This window comes from Oncorhynchus clarkii, chromosome 2 (assembly GCF_045791955.1).
Source record: "Oncorhynchus clarkii lewisi isolate Uvic-CL-2024 chromosome 2, UVic_Ocla_1.0, whole genome shotgun sequence".
Taxonomy (NCBI): domain Eukaryota; kingdom Metazoa; phylum Chordata; class Actinopteri; order Salmoniformes; family Salmonidae; genus Oncorhynchus; species Oncorhynchus clarkii.
The window spans coordinates 66,150,998-66,167,870 of NC_092148.1; the positions used below are offsets into that span (position 1 = coordinate 66,150,998).

General features: G+C 42.7%; 1 protein-coding gene across 6 annotated transcripts in view; it reads right to left on the reverse strand.

Annotated features, from left to right (window-relative positions):
- Positions 1-16,873, reverse strand: part of LOC139372137 (S-phase cyclin A-associated protein in the ER) — a 127,677-nt gene that overhangs the window by 68,400 nt on the left and 42,404 nt on the right. For 3 of the 6 annotated variants that reach the window (XM_071111991.1, XM_071111988.1, XM_071111989.1), the window contains 8 exons: positions 12,799-12,916; positions 12,551-12,662; positions 11,988-12,128; positions 11,597-11,752; positions 11,353-11,495; positions 10,605-10,686; positions 10,324-10,476; positions 7,785-7,892 (listed from right to left, as the gene is read on the reverse strand). In XM_071111991.1, the coding sequence (XP_070968092.1) occupies positions 7,785-7,892; positions 10,324-10,476; positions 10,605-10,686; positions 11,353-11,495; positions 11,597-11,752; positions 11,988-12,128; positions 12,551-12,662; positions 12,799-12,916 (1,013 nt within the window). Of the gene's footprint in view, positions 1-7,784; positions 7,893-10,323; positions 10,477-10,604; positions 10,687-11,352; positions 11,496-11,596; positions 11,753-11,987; positions 12,129-12,550; positions 12,663-12,798; positions 12,935-16,873 lie in introns of all 6 variants that reach the window. The other 3 variants (XM_071111990.1, XM_071111987.1, XM_071111992.1) reach the window with 1 other exon arrangement.

Below are 16,873 nucleotides of genomic sequence, written 5' to 3' on the forward strand. Positions count from 1 at the left end.
AGCTCCATTTTTATGGAATGGTCTGCCTACCCATGTAAGAGACGCAAACTCGGTCTCAACCTTTAAGTCTTTACTGAAGACTCATCTCTTCAGTGGGTCATATGATTGAGTGTAGTCTGGCCCAGGAGTGGGAAGGTGAACGGAAAGGCTCTGGAGCAACGAACCACCCTTGCTGTCTCTGCCTGGCCGGTTCCCCTCTTTCCACTGGGATTCTCTGCCTCTAACCCTATTACAGGGGCTGAGTCACTGGCTTACTGGGGCTCTTTCCGTGGCGGAGATCTTTGTGGGCTATACTCGGCCTTGTCTCAGGATGGTAAGTTGGTGGTTGAAGATATCCCTCTAGTGGTGTGGGGGCTGTGCTTTGGCAAAGTGGGTGGGGTTATATCCTTCCTGTTTGGCCCTGTCCGGGGGTGTCCTGGGATGGGGCCACAGTGTCTCCTGACCCCTCCTGTCTCAGCCTCCAGTATTTATGCTGCAGCAGTTTATATGTGTCGGGGGGCTAGGGTCAGTTTGTTATATCTGGAGTACTTCTCCTGTCCTATTCGGTGTCCTGTGTGAATTTAAGTGTGCTCTCTCTAATTCTCTCTTTCTTTCTCTCTCTCGGAGGACCTGAGCCCTAGGACCATGCCTCAGGACTACCTGGCATGATGACTCCTTGCTGTCCCCAGTCCACCTGGCCGTGCACGTGTCCAGTTTCAACTGTTCTGCCTTATTATTATTGGACCATGCTGGTCATTTATGAACATTTGAACATCTTGGCCATGTTCTGTTATAATCTCCACCCGGCACAGCCAGAAGAGGACTGGCCACCCCACATAGCCTGATTCTTCTCTGGGTTTCTTCCTAGGTTTTGGCCTTTCTAGGGAGTTTTTCCTAGCCACCGTGCTTCTACACCTGCATTGCTTGCTGTTTGGGGTTTTAGGCTGGGTTTCTGTACAGCACTTTGAGATATCAGCTGATGTACGAAGGGCTATATAACTACATTTGATTTGACATGGTTGATGATATTACTAGATATTATCTAGCGTGTCCTGCGTTGCATATAATCTGACTGAGCATACAAGCATACAAGTATCTAAGTATCTGACTGAGCGGTGGTAGGCAGAAGCAGGCGCGTAAACATTCATTCAAACAGCACTCTCGTGCGTTTTGCCAGCAGCTCTTCGTTGTGTGTCAAGCATTGCGCTGTTTATGACTTCAAGCCTATCAACTCCCGAGATGAGGCTGGTGTAACCGAAGTGAAATGAGTGGCTAGTTAGCGCGCACTAATAGCGTTTCAAACTTCACTCGCTCTGAGCCTTGGTGGTTGTTTCCCTTGCTCTGCATGGGTAACCCTGCTTCGATGTGGTGGCTGTTGTCGTTGTGTTGCTGGTTCGAGGGAGGGAGGAGCGAGGAGAGGGACGGAAGCTATACTGTTACACTGGCAATACTAAAGTGACTATAAGAACATCCAATAGTCAACGGTTAATGAAATACAAATGGTATAGAGGGAAATAGTCCTATAATTCCTATAATAGCTACAACCTAAAACTTCTTACCTGGGAATATTGAAGACTCATGTTAAAAGGAACCACCAGCTTTCATATGTTCATGTTCTGAGCAAGGAACTGAAACGTTAGCTTTCTTACAATTATTTAAACCAAATTGAACATTATTTACTTGAGGCTAAATTGATTTTATTGATGCATTATATTAAGTTAAAATAAGTGTTCATTCAGTATTGTTGTAATTGTCATTATTACAAATACATTTTTCAAAAAATATATATATATAAATCCGCCGATTAATCGGTATTGGCTTTTTTGGTCCTCCAATAATCGGTATCGGTAGAATGTGCATAGAATGTTCTGTATTGTTTCCCTGGCAACAATACATTTTCCTGATTGATGTGCAGCTACTAAATGTATTGGTAAGTGAAACTTTAAAGTACTTTTTTAGGAGAGAGTGTTCTGCACGCAGGCAGCTGGCAAGGTGCAGTTGTTTGAGATTATTTGTTCTGGTTGTCTAGTGATTATTATTATTTATTTTTTTACCCAATTTCGTGGTATCCAATTGGTAGTTACAGTCTTGTCCCATCGCTGCAACTCCTGTACGGACTTGGGAGAGGCGAAGGTCGAGAGCCATGCGTCCTCTGAAACACAACCCAGCCAAGCCGCACTGCTTCTTGACACAATGCCAGCTTAACCCGGAAGTCAGCCGCTCCACTGTGTCGGAGGAAACACCGTACACCTGGTGACCGTGTCAGCGTGCACTGCGTCCGCCCAGCCACAGGAGTCGCTAGTGCGCGATGGGACAAAAACATCCCATCCGGCCAAACTCTCCCCTAACACAGACGACGCTGGGACAATTGTGCGCCGCCTCATGGGTCTCCCGGTCGAGGCCGGCTGCAACAGAGCCTGGACTCAAACCAGGATTTCTAGCAGCACAGCTAGCACTGCGATGCAGTGTCTTAGACCACTGAGCCAGTCAGAACGCCCCTGGTCGCCTAGTGATGGATGTTAGTCCCGCTTCAGAAGTGGCATTCCTTTACAGACAAGTAAAATGCCCGTTCGTATCTCCAGAGAAGTTTTTGTATCGGCATTTAAAAAGTTGTAGTGTACCCTACCCTAACAGACAAACATGCCATAGCTGAGGCGTTTAAGGGGCCACATCCCATTATGTCAGAAAAAAAATTAAAAGAGTACCCCGTGCTCGCAAGACCGTCTTCAAGATGCATCTGTATCCCAGAGACATTGGCGCAATGGATAGGCAAGGAAATTCTTGAGCCTTTCAGTCATGACCGTGGCTCTGCCTTGCTTGAGAGGCAGCTGTTCAGTAATCTCAGAGCCTATCCCTTCCAATGCTCCTTCCGTTTACTTAACGGAATTGTTCAAAAACATGAGCCATCTCACACATTAAAAGACAGAAAGGATTTTAAATATTAACTCATCTACAGAATTAATTGATATCATGACCATGTCATTGCCTAATGCTTTTATTTGAATTTAACTATAAGATTATTTTGTATCATGACAGGTAATCTGATGAGGATGTGTGTAACAGACAGGTGTCTGGATGAAGCAGGAAGACAATAGGCCACAGAGCCAGGCCTGAGGGCAGAGCTCCCTCACAATACCTACCACACACTGCTTCTTCTCTGTTCTGTTCTGGAAGGAGTAACCAGAGGGCTTTCTAAAAATCACACCCCCACAGCGCCCAGAAGACAGGCCTCTTTAGAGCACAATCTAAGACACAGGACTCAGAGGTTGGCTTTGCACTTGGTGTGAAATAGACAGCGGTATGTCATGTTGGGTACAATGTGATGGCACACTGGATCCAGTTTTTTTTTTCCAAATCAAATCAAATTTTATTTGTCACATACACATGGTTAGCAGATGTTAATGCGAGTGTAGCGAAATGCTTGTGCTTCTAGTTCCGACAATGCAGTAATAACATGTAATCTAACTAACAATTCCAAAACTACTGTCTTGTACACAGTGTAAGGGGATAAAGAATATGTACATAAGGATATATGAATGAGTGATGGTACAGAGCAGCATAGGCAAGATACAGTAGATGGTATCGAGTACAGTATGTACAAATGAGATGAGTATGTAAACAAAGTGGCATAGTTTAAAGTGGCTAGTGATACATGTATTACATAAGGATACAGTCGATGATATAGAGTACAGTATATACGTATGCATATGAGATGAATAATGTAGGGTAAGTAACATTATATAAGGTAGCATTGTTTAAAGTGGCTAGTGATATATTTACATCATTTCCCATCAATTCCCATTATTAAAGTGGCTGGAGTTGAGTCAGTGTCAGTGTGTTGGCAGCAGCCACTCAGTTACACACACCATCCATGCAACTTGCTCACAGGACCTTTGTTTTATGGAACAGAATCCTTTCTGTGACATTCAAGTAGCACTTGCAACACAGAACATGAAAAATATGACAGACTTACAAAAAATGCATATTCATTCTCTATGCATCTTTCAATGCCTTCCATTTTTAGAAGTGTTTCAATTAATATTTTATCTTCCAGGAAATCTGAACTGCAACTTCACTCCTTCAACTAGTTCAAACGGTTTCTGTACACTTTGTTCTAACAGCCTGGCAAAGACAGGGGTACTTCAGCTGGCACTCTGTGTATTTCAACAGGGGTCTCTGGCCACCAGAAGGGATTCATCATCAACACCACCCTCGTTTACTGCTGGCTCCAGGAGGTCAACTCTCATACCCAGAAGCCGGAGTCCATCACAGCCTAGTGATCCCTCTTTTGGCCCAGGCCTGTCCCACAGCTCCATTCTCAGAAGCCCAGCTGAGGGTGCAGGAGGGGGCTGGGAAGGGATGAGTATTCCCTTGGAGAGATCACTGGTGTTTTTGTGCTGCTGTGTCAAGGGTGACCAATAAATAAATCCAATATGTCCAACCCGAGGGGCCCTGGACATTGCGTATATCATTAAAACAGGACATTTGACAACTAATAAGTGTAAGTAAAGAGAGTGATTGCAATCCCAGACGTTCTCTCGGCACATCGATCCAGCCCTGTTGATAATCATTGTATTTTCTATTTAATTCGCAAGTCCTTGAAAATGAGAGAAAATGACTAAATATGAAGCTTTGGGGCATCTGCCGCCCGCTTCCACTGAAAAACTATGTAGTGACCTCTGTACAGTTCAGCCAACCATCTTCATTTTAATTAAAAATCTTTCATTCCAGCAAGAGTTATGGAACCAGCGGCTGGAAAATTGTTGGCAGTTGCATGTATGAAATACTGCACACCAAAATGAGCAGGACATAAATAAAGAAAGGCCAGCATAGTCTATCTAAACAAAAATCCCAGGACATTTCTCCAACGCCTGCTTGATTGCCCTCAAAAGCTGAATGAAAATGTGTGACAAAAGCAGGGCTGAATAGCCCATAATTGAAACATAGTGTAGTAAATGATAAGAGCATGTCCAGTAGAGTTGTCTTGTCTCATCCCGTTACAACAAAGAGCCATTATTACGCAGGGAACACCATGCTGATAATCCATAGTACATACATTGCAATCGTTTGGACCCATTAGCTAAGCCATTTCATACCCCACCAGCCACTACTAGTGTAAAGCATAGCCTACATTGCATGGTTTAAAGGCAGTCTGAAGAGGTTGTGTGATACTGGCTGTGGCCATAGTATTGTATTGGAAAGTTGCATGCCTTCATTGCCAATGCCTTGTTTATCATACTGTCAAACAGAGAAATGGGCATCAGTTGGAAAGCAAATGATTTAGAGTGGAAGGTGGTGGGATTAATGATCAGCCAGTGAGAACAGGTTTGAATGAAGGAGCTGCTGGGGCCAAAGGTTTTGCATATAGCACCAACAGTTGTCAGCCTCACAAAGAGCAGCATGCTGAAAAGGAAATCTCATATTGCAGAGCAGGCTGAGAAGCCCTCTTCCTTTAACGAGCAGCCTTCCCATGAAAAGTGCTCTGTGACAGAACGGCCTATAGATATGGGGGTGATGTCACCCCTCAACTGACTCACTGAACCCTAACTGTTTACATTTCAGGTCCCCTTTATAATCTCACAAAGCCAGCGAGAGAGCCTAACATTATATGATTCAAACAATAATAATGAGCCTGTCATAAACAACAATAACCTTAATTTAATATCACAATATTATTATTTTGTTGGGATGATGGACATATGGGGTATCTGATTATTTGAGGTAAGACTTCCGTTGAAAAGGATATACAGTGGGGCAAAAAAGTATTTAGTCAGCCACCAATTGTGCAAGTTCTCCCACTTAAAAAGATGAGAGAGGCCTGTAATTTTCATCATAGGTACACTTCAACTATGACAGACAAAATGAGAAAACAAAATCCAGAAAATCACATTGTAGGATTTTTAATGAATTTATTTGCAAATTATGGTGGAAAATAAGTATTTGGTCACCTACAAACAAGCAAGATTTCTGGCTCTCACAGACCTGTAACTTCTTCTTTAAGAGGCTCCTCTGTCCTCCACTCGTTACCTGTATTAATGGCACCTGTTTGAACTTGTTATCAGTCTAAAAGACACCTGTCCACAACCTCAAACAGTCACACTCCAAACTCCACTATGGCCAAGACCAAAGAGCTGTCAAAGGACACCAGAAACAAAATTGTAGACCTGCACTAGGCTGGGAAGACTGAATCTGCAATAGGTAAGCAGCTTGGTTTGAAGAAATCAACTGTGGGAGCAATTATTAGTAAATGGAAGACATACAAGACCACTGATAATCTCCCTCAATCTGGGGCTCCACGCAAGATCTCACCAAGTGGGGTCAAAATGATCACAAGAACGGTGGGCAAAAATCCCAGAACCACAAGGGGGGACCTAGTGAATGACCTGCAGAGAGCTGGGACCAAAGTAACAAAGCCTACCATCAGTAACACACTACGCCACCAGGGACTCAAATCCTGCAGTGCCAGACGTGTCCCCCTGCTTAAGCCAGTACATGTCCAGGCCCGTCTGAAGTTTGCTTTAGAGCATTTGGATGATCCAGAAGAAGATTGGGAGAATGTCATATGGTCAGATGAAACCAAAATATAACTTTTAGGTAAAAACTCAACTCGTTGTGTTTGGAGGACAAAGAATGCTGAGTTGTATACAAAGAACACCATACCTACTGTGAAGCATGGGGGTGGAAACATCATGCTTTGGGGCTGTTTTTCTGCAAAGGGACCAGGACGACTGATCCGTGTAAAGGAAAGAATGAATGGGGCCATGTATCGTGAGATTTTGAGTGAAAATCTCCTTCCATCAGCAAGGGCATTGAAGATGAAACGTTTCTGGGTCTTTCAGCATGACAATGATCCCAAATACACCGCCCGGTCAACGAAGGAGTTGCTTTGTAAGAAGCATTTCAAGGTCCTGGAGTGGCCTAGCCAGTCTCCAGATCTCAACCCCATAGAAAATCTTTGGAGGGAGTTGAAAGTCTGTGTTGCCCAGCAACAGCCCCAAAACATCACTGCTCTAGAGGAGATCTGCATGGAGGAATGGGCCAAAATACCAGCAACAGTGTGTGAAAACCTTGTGAAGACTTACAGAAAACGTTTGACCTCTGTCATTGCCAACAAAGGGTATATAACAAAGTATTGAGATAAACTTTTGTTATTGACCAAATACTTATTTTCCACCATAATTTGCAAATAAATTCATAAAAAATCCTACAATGTGATTTTCTGGATTTTTTTTTCTCATTTTGTCTGTCATAGTTGAAGTGTACCTATGATGAACATTACAGGCCTCATATTTTTAAGTGGGAGAACTTGCACAATTGGTGGCTGACTAAATACTTTTTTGCCCCACTGTATGCATCCCTTTTCATCTCAATATCATATCATATAAATCATATTAAAATTCTGGGTAACAATTAAGTACCTTAGTATGATTTTGATTGAAAATAATGGTCAAAAACATAAAAATAGATTCATAGCAAAGGGCAATTTCTCAAGTATTTTGCTAGGACTGTCTGGGAGTGGTCTGAGTGGGGAGGGGAAAACTGAAAACTAGCTGTTATTGGCAGAGGTTTGGAACTCTTTCTTATTGGTCTATTAACAAATTTACAGGCAAAAACTCCATCCCACCAAAACAGGCTGAAATTTCAGACGGTCTTTTCAAACAGCTCTTACATGAAAAGGGCATGATGAGAATGTTCACAATTTCACAGTATGGAGATTATATATATATATATATATATTTTTTTGTATTTATTTATTTTAATTTTATTTTACTGCACTGGGCCTTTAAGCGCTTGGGGGTACGCACCACTTCCTCATCGGAGAGCTCCCGTCCCTGGATGCTACTGCTGTCTCTCACAGCCTGCTGGTGCCTCTTGCCCTTGGTGTGGCTGTACAGGTGCACCTCCGTGGTGATCTACAAACACACAGGTCAGAGGTTACTGCTGAGGACAATGTAGGCAGAGACAGTCAACAAGGTCCCCACCCCCCATGGGAGGCCACTACAACTATACATTACAACTGGTTTTCAATAAGATCTTACAGAATGTTTCCTCTCCACCTCCACTCACAAACTGAATACATAGTGAGACCTAATATTTTAGTAGGTGTCAGGAACTTAAATGCAGTCTTCAGATCGTGATCCATATGTTGTGCATGTTAAACACAATACGCCTTTAGTGGAATGAATTGACAAGGTAAAGAAGAAAGGTGGCAAGTGTGGCAGCGTAGTTTCTTCAACCAGCATGTTATATGTGTCACACAGACATGAGAGCATTGTTAAACTGAAGATGACTTCATGGCTGCATTTCATGATATTCTCCTTTCTGACAGCACAGCAGGACCATACTAAATACTGCAGTATGAAATTGTGGCTGACAGGTCCACTCAGGATGATCCAGCCTATATAACAACATTAATGTGATTGCCTTAGGATGGTCAATCACAAATCAAGCAGAATATCTTTTATCTTTCATCCCTCTACTCTGTGTCAATGATTACTCCTCACACCAACTGATTAACTAATGTCCCTTCTGTCATTCTTGCTCCTCACACACAGAGTGACCATCTACAGTGGCATGTTTTGAAAACGACACAATGAATAGCAAGGCTGGCAATTTGCCAGGGACCTCTCAACACGATATTATCATGATACTTCAGTGCCAATATGATATGCGATTCTCAAGATTCTATATGCATGTGATTTGATACTACGATTTGATGTTCCAAACATATTGCTGGTGCAGAGGTACAAGGGAGCCTTTGAAAAGTAATGTAAACAAAAATGCTGAAAACACTCAGTATTTAAAAAGAAGATGCAGAAGGGCAATTCCAAGGGTAACGAAATTATGCTGAGACTCAGATATTTTACTTTAAAAATGTATACTGGACAAAAACCATTGATTTCAAAGTTTAACAAACCATACAACTCTACGCACTTTTAACAATTTCCACTGAAAATGTTACAAAAACAAATTTACAGGAAGAACTGTGCAGATACAAACTTTGGTAAAATAATAAAACTGGGAGAGATTTTACCGTAACTCTGTTACCAAACCTCGCATCCGCACAGTTTTCCAGTAAATGTTAATATTTTTTAAATTACTGTGTACATTGAGTCATTATGCATAGTGTTGTACAGTTTGTTGAACTTTGAAGTCAATGTTTTGTGTTAGTAATACATTTTAAAGTGAAAAATCCTATTGTCAGTGTAATTTCGTTACCGTAGAATTGCCCAGAACAAGCTATTGGATGAAAAGTACCGGAGTTTTGGCGCAGGTACAGCTGACAAGCACCAGCTAAAGCTATCTAGCTAAATCAATACTTGGAGTCAAAGTATCAATATAATATCGTGATACGTAACTGTGTCAATTTTTTCCCCCATCACTACTGAATAGCTGATACAGTACTAACACATTAAACTGTGGGCAAGATTGGATGATACACAGACAGAAGCATTGGAATAAGTGGTGTGAAGATAAAGAATTGACACAAACAGCGTGAGGTGAGGTTGATGTGGCTGTGTCGTTTTCCTCCCACTCATGGCTGGAATAAAGCCTATTACAGATGGCCTGTGTTTAATGTCATTAAATAGAGTGCCAGCTGCTGACCTATAGATGATCTCTGGTGTCAGATGCTGGCCAAGGTCATCTGACATTTTTTAACAAGATTCCCCCCTCTACCACCCACACACACACACTGTTCTTTATCTGATGCTAGTTGGAGCTTCAAGGTGTCTCAACCTTGTAGCAGTGAGAGCCGGCCGGGTCCGTCACAGACAAATGTGCCTGCCAATGGATTTGTTGCCTGTCACTTGAAAATCATGCCCAGTCATAAATCTCTACTCCAGAGTTCATGTTTAATCAATGCAGTTAAATCCTCATTTAAATACATTCTCTCCCAAAATCCTCTGAATCACCTTCTCGTCAGCATTTTTATGCATCGAGTCTGCCAAACAACAATAGATGGGACCTCCACAGACGCTCTACTGCCACAAAGCTGCTGCTGCTTTCCCCTTCAGTTTAGGTTAAGCATGTAAGCCAATCAACCTCACAAATTATTGCAAGAAATTAAGTTAATTAAGTAAAGGGTGAACTTCTCACTGGAGAGTGGATCAAGCCAATTTGAATGTATATGCTAAAATGGTTCTTTACTCAGTATGCCAGCATCTGTCTAATGCTACCAGAGGTCTGGTGACTAGTGTCACATCTAGTGTCAGAGGGAATATATGCCAAGGACAACTGGGCAAAATACAAAATCAGCATCTACACTAAGAATAATACAAAGACATCTGGCTAAAAAAACAGATCATTAAAAATCATTTCAGAGTACATTTTATGAGTACATACCACAACATTGCACAAGGAGCACTGTTTCGTGCGCTCATATGGTGTCAGTTTAGGGGCATAGTCAGTGTTGGCATGTCTGCCACTGCTGAGTTCTGCTGCCTTCTCTTTCCTCTGCTCAATCTGCTCCATGTGCCTGCGACTGCTCTCATCGTGCTGGGAAGGAGAACAACCAAGAAGCCAACTAGAAATGGTAAACTTTTGTCTGGTCTGCAACTAGGAAATGTCAACATTAGTCTGGTCTTTAATGAAGGACAGGAGTGAGGTGCAGCAGCAACACTAACCTTCATCTGAATCTTCTTCTGCAGTTCCTCCATGGCCTCCTGTTGAGCAGCGCTGAGGGCAGCCAGACGCTCCTCTCGGTCTCTGTGGAGAGGACAAGATACAGGAGCAGTGAGTACGTTTACATTCACACTAATAATTCAATATTAAGTGGATTATGGCAGTAGGCCGAGTATGGAATTAGTCATGTAAACACTCTGCTTATCTTAATCACTGTAACGTCAAAATCTGAGTAAGCAAAGGCCGATTTTCGGAGCAATTTTTCAAATGATTAGGACATGTAAACAGCTTAAGTCAGTATTCTAGCTGTGGATTTGATCTGTGCCTGTGCCAGCAAGGTAGCGCAAGCCTCCCCTCATGCACGAGTGAAGTGAGTTTGGGAAAAACTGAATGTATGCATTTTAGAAATAGCTTTCACATACAAACTTTATATGTCCGAATTTTCTGCATTTATCGAAAGTCCCATCAGGTAGCCCAATTTCAGGTGTCATGGAAACAGGATTATTAGTGAAATCGTTCTTCTTGCAAAGCATGTAAAAGTTTTAAACAAACGATTATATTAATCTGACTACAATAATCGTATTATTGTGTGCATGTAACCGTGCTCAGTGAGGAGAGCATCCTCCTTGACATCCGTATCAGACGGGTACTCCCAACTGTAAATCTATTATACATGAAGAACAATGAGGGCCACATTTGATAGTCCAAAAAAAGATGTGTGATTCCGACTGTGAGCCAGGTGGTACAGACCTGGCCCTCTCTCGTGCAGCGTCCTCCCTGGCCCTCTCCTTCTCCTGCTTCTGCTGCTCGATGCGCGCATCCTGCTCTTTCCTCCTCATCAGCAGCTCCTCCACACGCGCCTGTCTCTCTGCCTCCAGAGCACGCTTACGCTCCTGGGGAGCCAGACGGGGACCATAGCCAGTCAGTGGGACTGTACACTGGGGTAAGCCAGAGAAGTCTGGGGGGAAAAGGGGGAGCTGCTGTTCATTGTTACCTGTACAGCCTCGTCTCTGGCCTGCTTCTCCTCCTGTCTCCTGCCTCTCTCCTCCTGCAGCTCGTTGAGGCGCTGCTCGTACTCGTTCAGCTTAGCCAGCACGTCGTGCCTCTTGTTCTGTGCCTCCAGAGTGTTGATGAATGCTATCTCATTCACCTGTACAGAGTCACAAGGCCACCGGTCAACAAGTCGGAATCACTAAGCTACAAAAAAAATCTAAAAGTCTGCCTCTACTCTAGTTTGCCATTGCTTTTTAGTAGTCCTTTGTCTTTACTTTAAGAACATTCTCAGTGTCAAAAATGTATTATCAGAAGGGAAATCTAATTAGAAAAATACTTCAACTCCTGGACATGTAGCTAGGTGTGCAGTGTTCCAGGGGTCAGTCCTGTACCTTGGCCTCCTCCTCCTGAGCCTTCTTTACTATGGCCTGGAGCTGCAGCTCCCGCTTGAACTCTGCATGGAGTAACTTCTCCTCCATCATCCTCCGCCGCTGGTCCAACAACTCCTCCTTCCATTTCCTGACCTCCTTCTCCTGTGAAGGAAAGACAGCTTGGGTCAGCTCATTTCACTCATGTACATTTCTCTAACCAAGGTAGACATTTTCATGGTGTCTTGCTTTCAAAGCATTTCCTGCTACCCGCTCTGGTCTCATGTCCACAGGGATTAATGTGAATATACACCACTTCATGTATTTATGTGGTTAATACTCAGGATTATTCAAGGGCTCACTCATCCCACGACGGCCTGAAGAACAAAAACAAACGTCATGAAAGATTGAGTTTGGGCTAAGTCTCTCCCAGACACATCTGTGGCCAGCTGGTTTGAGAGAGGCGGAGCTGGCCTCTGATATTTAGTGATTCTATCTGGCAGTGTGATGACATAAGCTCTCCTCGTGGCCAGTCTGGGGCTAGGCTGTGGTGTTTCCTGTTGGCTCTGCACAGCATGGCCACTCACCCTCTCCAGGAGCTTCTGCAGCTTGTGGGTCTTCTCATCCCGCAGTTTGTCTCGGAGCTGCTGGGCCTTCAGCTGTTTCTCCTCATGTTTCTTCTTAGACTCCGCAATGGTTCTGCCAACAAAGACAGAAAAAAATGACTTTCCTCTCCCCCAATTGTCTTACACACAGTAGCAGTGAACTTTGACATGAATCAAGATCTTTTCTCTGACAAACTTCAGCGTGACATGAGGGTGGGTGTGTGTCTCACCTTTTACGAGACGGTGAGGACAGTTTCTCGTGCATGTGGATTCCATGGCCAGGGGGTCTAGAAGGCTCCTCCTCCACGATGTCCCCCCAGGAGGTGCTCTGACGCCAGGGCTCCCTCGCTGCAGAGAGAGGTGAGTCTAGACATTGACCACATCTGTGTCTTTAGCAAGAGCATCAACACATTTCATTATATGTACTGAACAAAAATATATAAAACTCAACAGATTTTACTGAGTTAAAGTTCATAAGGAAACCAGTCAATTTAAAGAAATTCATTAGGCCCTAATCTATGGATTTCACATGACTGGGAATACAGAATCTGTTGGCCACAGATTTTTTTAAATTAAAAAGTTGAGACGTGGATCAGAAAACCAGTCAGTATCTGGTGTTACCATAATTTGCATCATGCAGCGCGACACATCGCCTGAGGATAGAGTTGATCAGGCTGCTGATTGTGACCTGTGAAATGTTGTCCCACTCATCCAGAGCATTCCAAATATGCTCAATGGGTGACATGCCTCAGGATCTTGTCATGGTATCTCTAGCAATTCAAATTGCCATTGATGAAATGCAATCGTGTTTGTTGTCTGTAGCTTATGCCTGCCTATACCATACTTAAGGGACCATGTGGCAGCTCCCTTATGATTGATGAGCATTTTCATAGGGCAAATGGACGGTCCCTTACTAGAGGACCTCGAGTGATATTAAAATAGTCCGACGGCCTCAGGTCGCCCCCCAAGGCCTGGTCTTCCAGGAAGTCAAAAAATACAGTGTCAAGGAGACTCGTTTTCGAAGATATACATTTATTTATTTTTGAAAATGTTCTGCTGTACCAGCAGATGGCAGATGGCAACTGACTGTATATTGCAAATGGACATTTCATAACCAAATGGACATGGCTTTTTCTCGTAAATGAAACAGACTTCAAAGACAAAACTCGAGCACAGTGGGTGGCCAAATGTACGTTTAGCCCAGAAACATGATGGCATCGAGGCCACAATGCTCTTTCATGCACATTTTGTGGGATTGAAGGTCGAAAACGGTAAATACAGCACTAATTTGACCGCTTCACGTCAAAGTACATGAACCAGCCATTTATCTATCGTAGTTTACGAGAAATCGTACAACGTCCATTTCATGATGCTTAAACAAATGTTTTTTTTTCTTTAAAAAGTTAGAGATCCAGTTGAGGCGTGTTAAGGTGTGTTTCGGAGCTCTACGTGATTGTTGCACTCACACACACAACCAATATGGAGTGACAGTGCGGGGCTTAGACAGACAGAGCCTGCAATAGTTACTGGCGTTCGAACCATCAAAGAACAGTCAGACCTAGAGCTCCGAAACGTATAAACCTGTTCTAGAGCTTAAGTTGGTAGTACACGGTGAGTTATGTGGCTCTAGAAGGTTCTCAGGTCGAGAAACAGCCTCGTCCATTTGCAATATCTTCAATTAATTTTTAACATCGCGGAAATGACAACATTTAGAAAAGTCCCCAGAATAACAAGACTAGGTGCATTGAAACCGCCTCGTCCCATAGAGACGAATGTACTTGTCCTCTTGCTCAGTTGTGCATCGGGTCCTCCCACTCATCTTTCTATTCTGGTTAGAGCCAGTTTGCGCTGTTCTGTGAAGGGAGTAGTACACAGCGTTGTACTAGATCTTCAGTTTCTAGTCATTTACAACATTAACAATGTCTACACTATTTCTGATCAATATGCTGCTATTTTAATGGACCAAGAAATGTGCTTTTCTTTCAAAAACAAGGATATTTCTAAGTGACCGCAAACGTTTGAACGGTAGTGTAATACATTGCCAGTCTTAACATGTTATACAGCATATTGTCAGTGTGAACATGCTATTCTGCAAGATGACAGTGTCCATTGCCAATGTATATTCATAAGGACTACCCATTACGAAATTAACATGCTGAATCAACACCAATGAGAAATTCTAACTTGCTATGATCAGAACTTGACAAATAGACCTTCTAGGTTGATTTAGGGCTTAACATAGTGATATATTTCATTTGGTCAGTATATAGGCCATCTCGACATTATACAGTGCCTTGCGAAAGTATTCGGCCCCCTTGAACTTTGCGATCTTTTGCCACATTTCAGGATTCAAACATAAAGATATAAAACTGTATTTTTTTGTGAAGAATCAACAACAAGTGGGACACAATCATGAAGTGGAACGACATTTATTGGATATTTCAAACTTTTTTAACAAATCAAAAACTGAAAAATTGGGCGTGCAAAATTATTCAGCCCCCTTAAGTTAATACTTTGTAGCGCCACCTTTTGCTGCGATTACAGCTGTAAGTCGCTTGGGGTATGTCTCTATCAGTTTTGCACATCGAGAGACTGACATTTTTTCCCATTCCTCCTTGCAAAACAGCTCGAGCTCAGTGAGGTTGGATGGAGAGCATTTGTGAACAGCAGTTTTCAGTTCTTTCCACAGATTCTCGATTGGATTCAGGTCTGGACTTTGACTTGGCCATTCTAACACCTGGATATGTTTATTTTTGAACCATTCCATTGTAGATTTTGCTTTATGTTTTGGATCATTGTCTTGTTGGAAGACAAATCTCCGTCCCAGTCTCAGGTCTTTTGCAGACTCCATCAGGTTTTCTTCCAGAATGGTCCTGTATTTGGCTCCATCCATCTTCCCATCAATTTTAACCATCTTCCCTGTCCCTGCTGAAGAAAAGCAGGCCCAAACCATGATGCTGCCACCACCATGTTTGACAGTGGGGATGGTGTGTTCAGCTGTGTTGCTTTTACACCAAACATAACGTTTTCCATTGTTGCCAAAAAGTTCAATTTTGGTTTCATCTGACCAGAGCACATTCTTCCACATGTTTGGTGTGTCTCCCAGGTGGCTTGTGGCAAACTTTAAACAACACTTTTTATGGATATCTTTAAGAAATGGCTTTCTTCTTGCCACTCTTCCATAAAGGCCAGATTTGTGCAATATATGACTGATTGTTGTCCTATGGACAGAGTCTCCCACCTCAGCTGTAGATCTCTGCAGTTCATCCAGAGTGATCATGGGCCTCTTGGCTGCATCTCTGATCAGTCTTCTCCTTGTATGAGCTGAAAGTTTAGAGGGACGGCCAGGTCTTGGTAGATTTGCAGTGGTCTGATACTCCTTCCATTTCAATATTATCGCTTGCACAGTGCTCCTTGGGATGTTTAAAGCTTGGGAAATCTTTTTATATCCAAATCCGGCTTTAAACTTCTTCACAACAGTATCTCGGCCTGGTGTGTTCCTTGTTCTTCATGATGCTCTCTGCACTTTTAACGGACCTCTGAGACTATCACAGTGCAGGTGCATTTATACGAAGACTTGATTACACACAGGTGGATTGTATTTATCATCATTAGTCATTTAGGTCAACATTGGATCATTCAGAGATCCTCACTGAACTTCTGGAGAGAGTTTGCTGCACTGAAAGTAAAGGGGCTGAATAATTTTGCACGCCCAATTTTTCAGTTTTTGATTTGTTAAAAAAGTTTGAAATATCCAATAAATGTCGTTCCTCTTCATGATTGTGTCCCACTTGTTGTTGATTCTTCACAAAAAAATACAGTTTTATATCTTTATGTTTGAAGCCTGAAATGTGGCAAAAGGTCACAAAGTTCAAGTGGGCCGAATACTTTCGCAAGGCACTGTATATGCCATTTGCACATGGTTCACTGACTTTTGGGTTCGGAAGCCTACTTCCTATGATCATATATGGCAAATGGACAAAACATAGGCCTTATGAACAAACTCGCATAAGACAAATCTAGGTACATACGGTTCTTACATATGTATAATTGACAAACATTTAAATAAATAAAAAAAACAGTCCAAAAACGCACTTTTTACGAGGTTCATTTCCCCCCCCCCCCCCCGTTTTTATTCAGGTTGTGAAGATTTCACCCTTGAGACCTGACTTTGACCATTTCCCACATATAATCCTATGGTGGAGCGCGCTCGCCCACTTTGGGATTTTTTGTTTATTACACACGGCATTTGCTATGTTCCACTTGCAATATGTTTTTGACCAACTGCCACCCAATTGAGTGGTA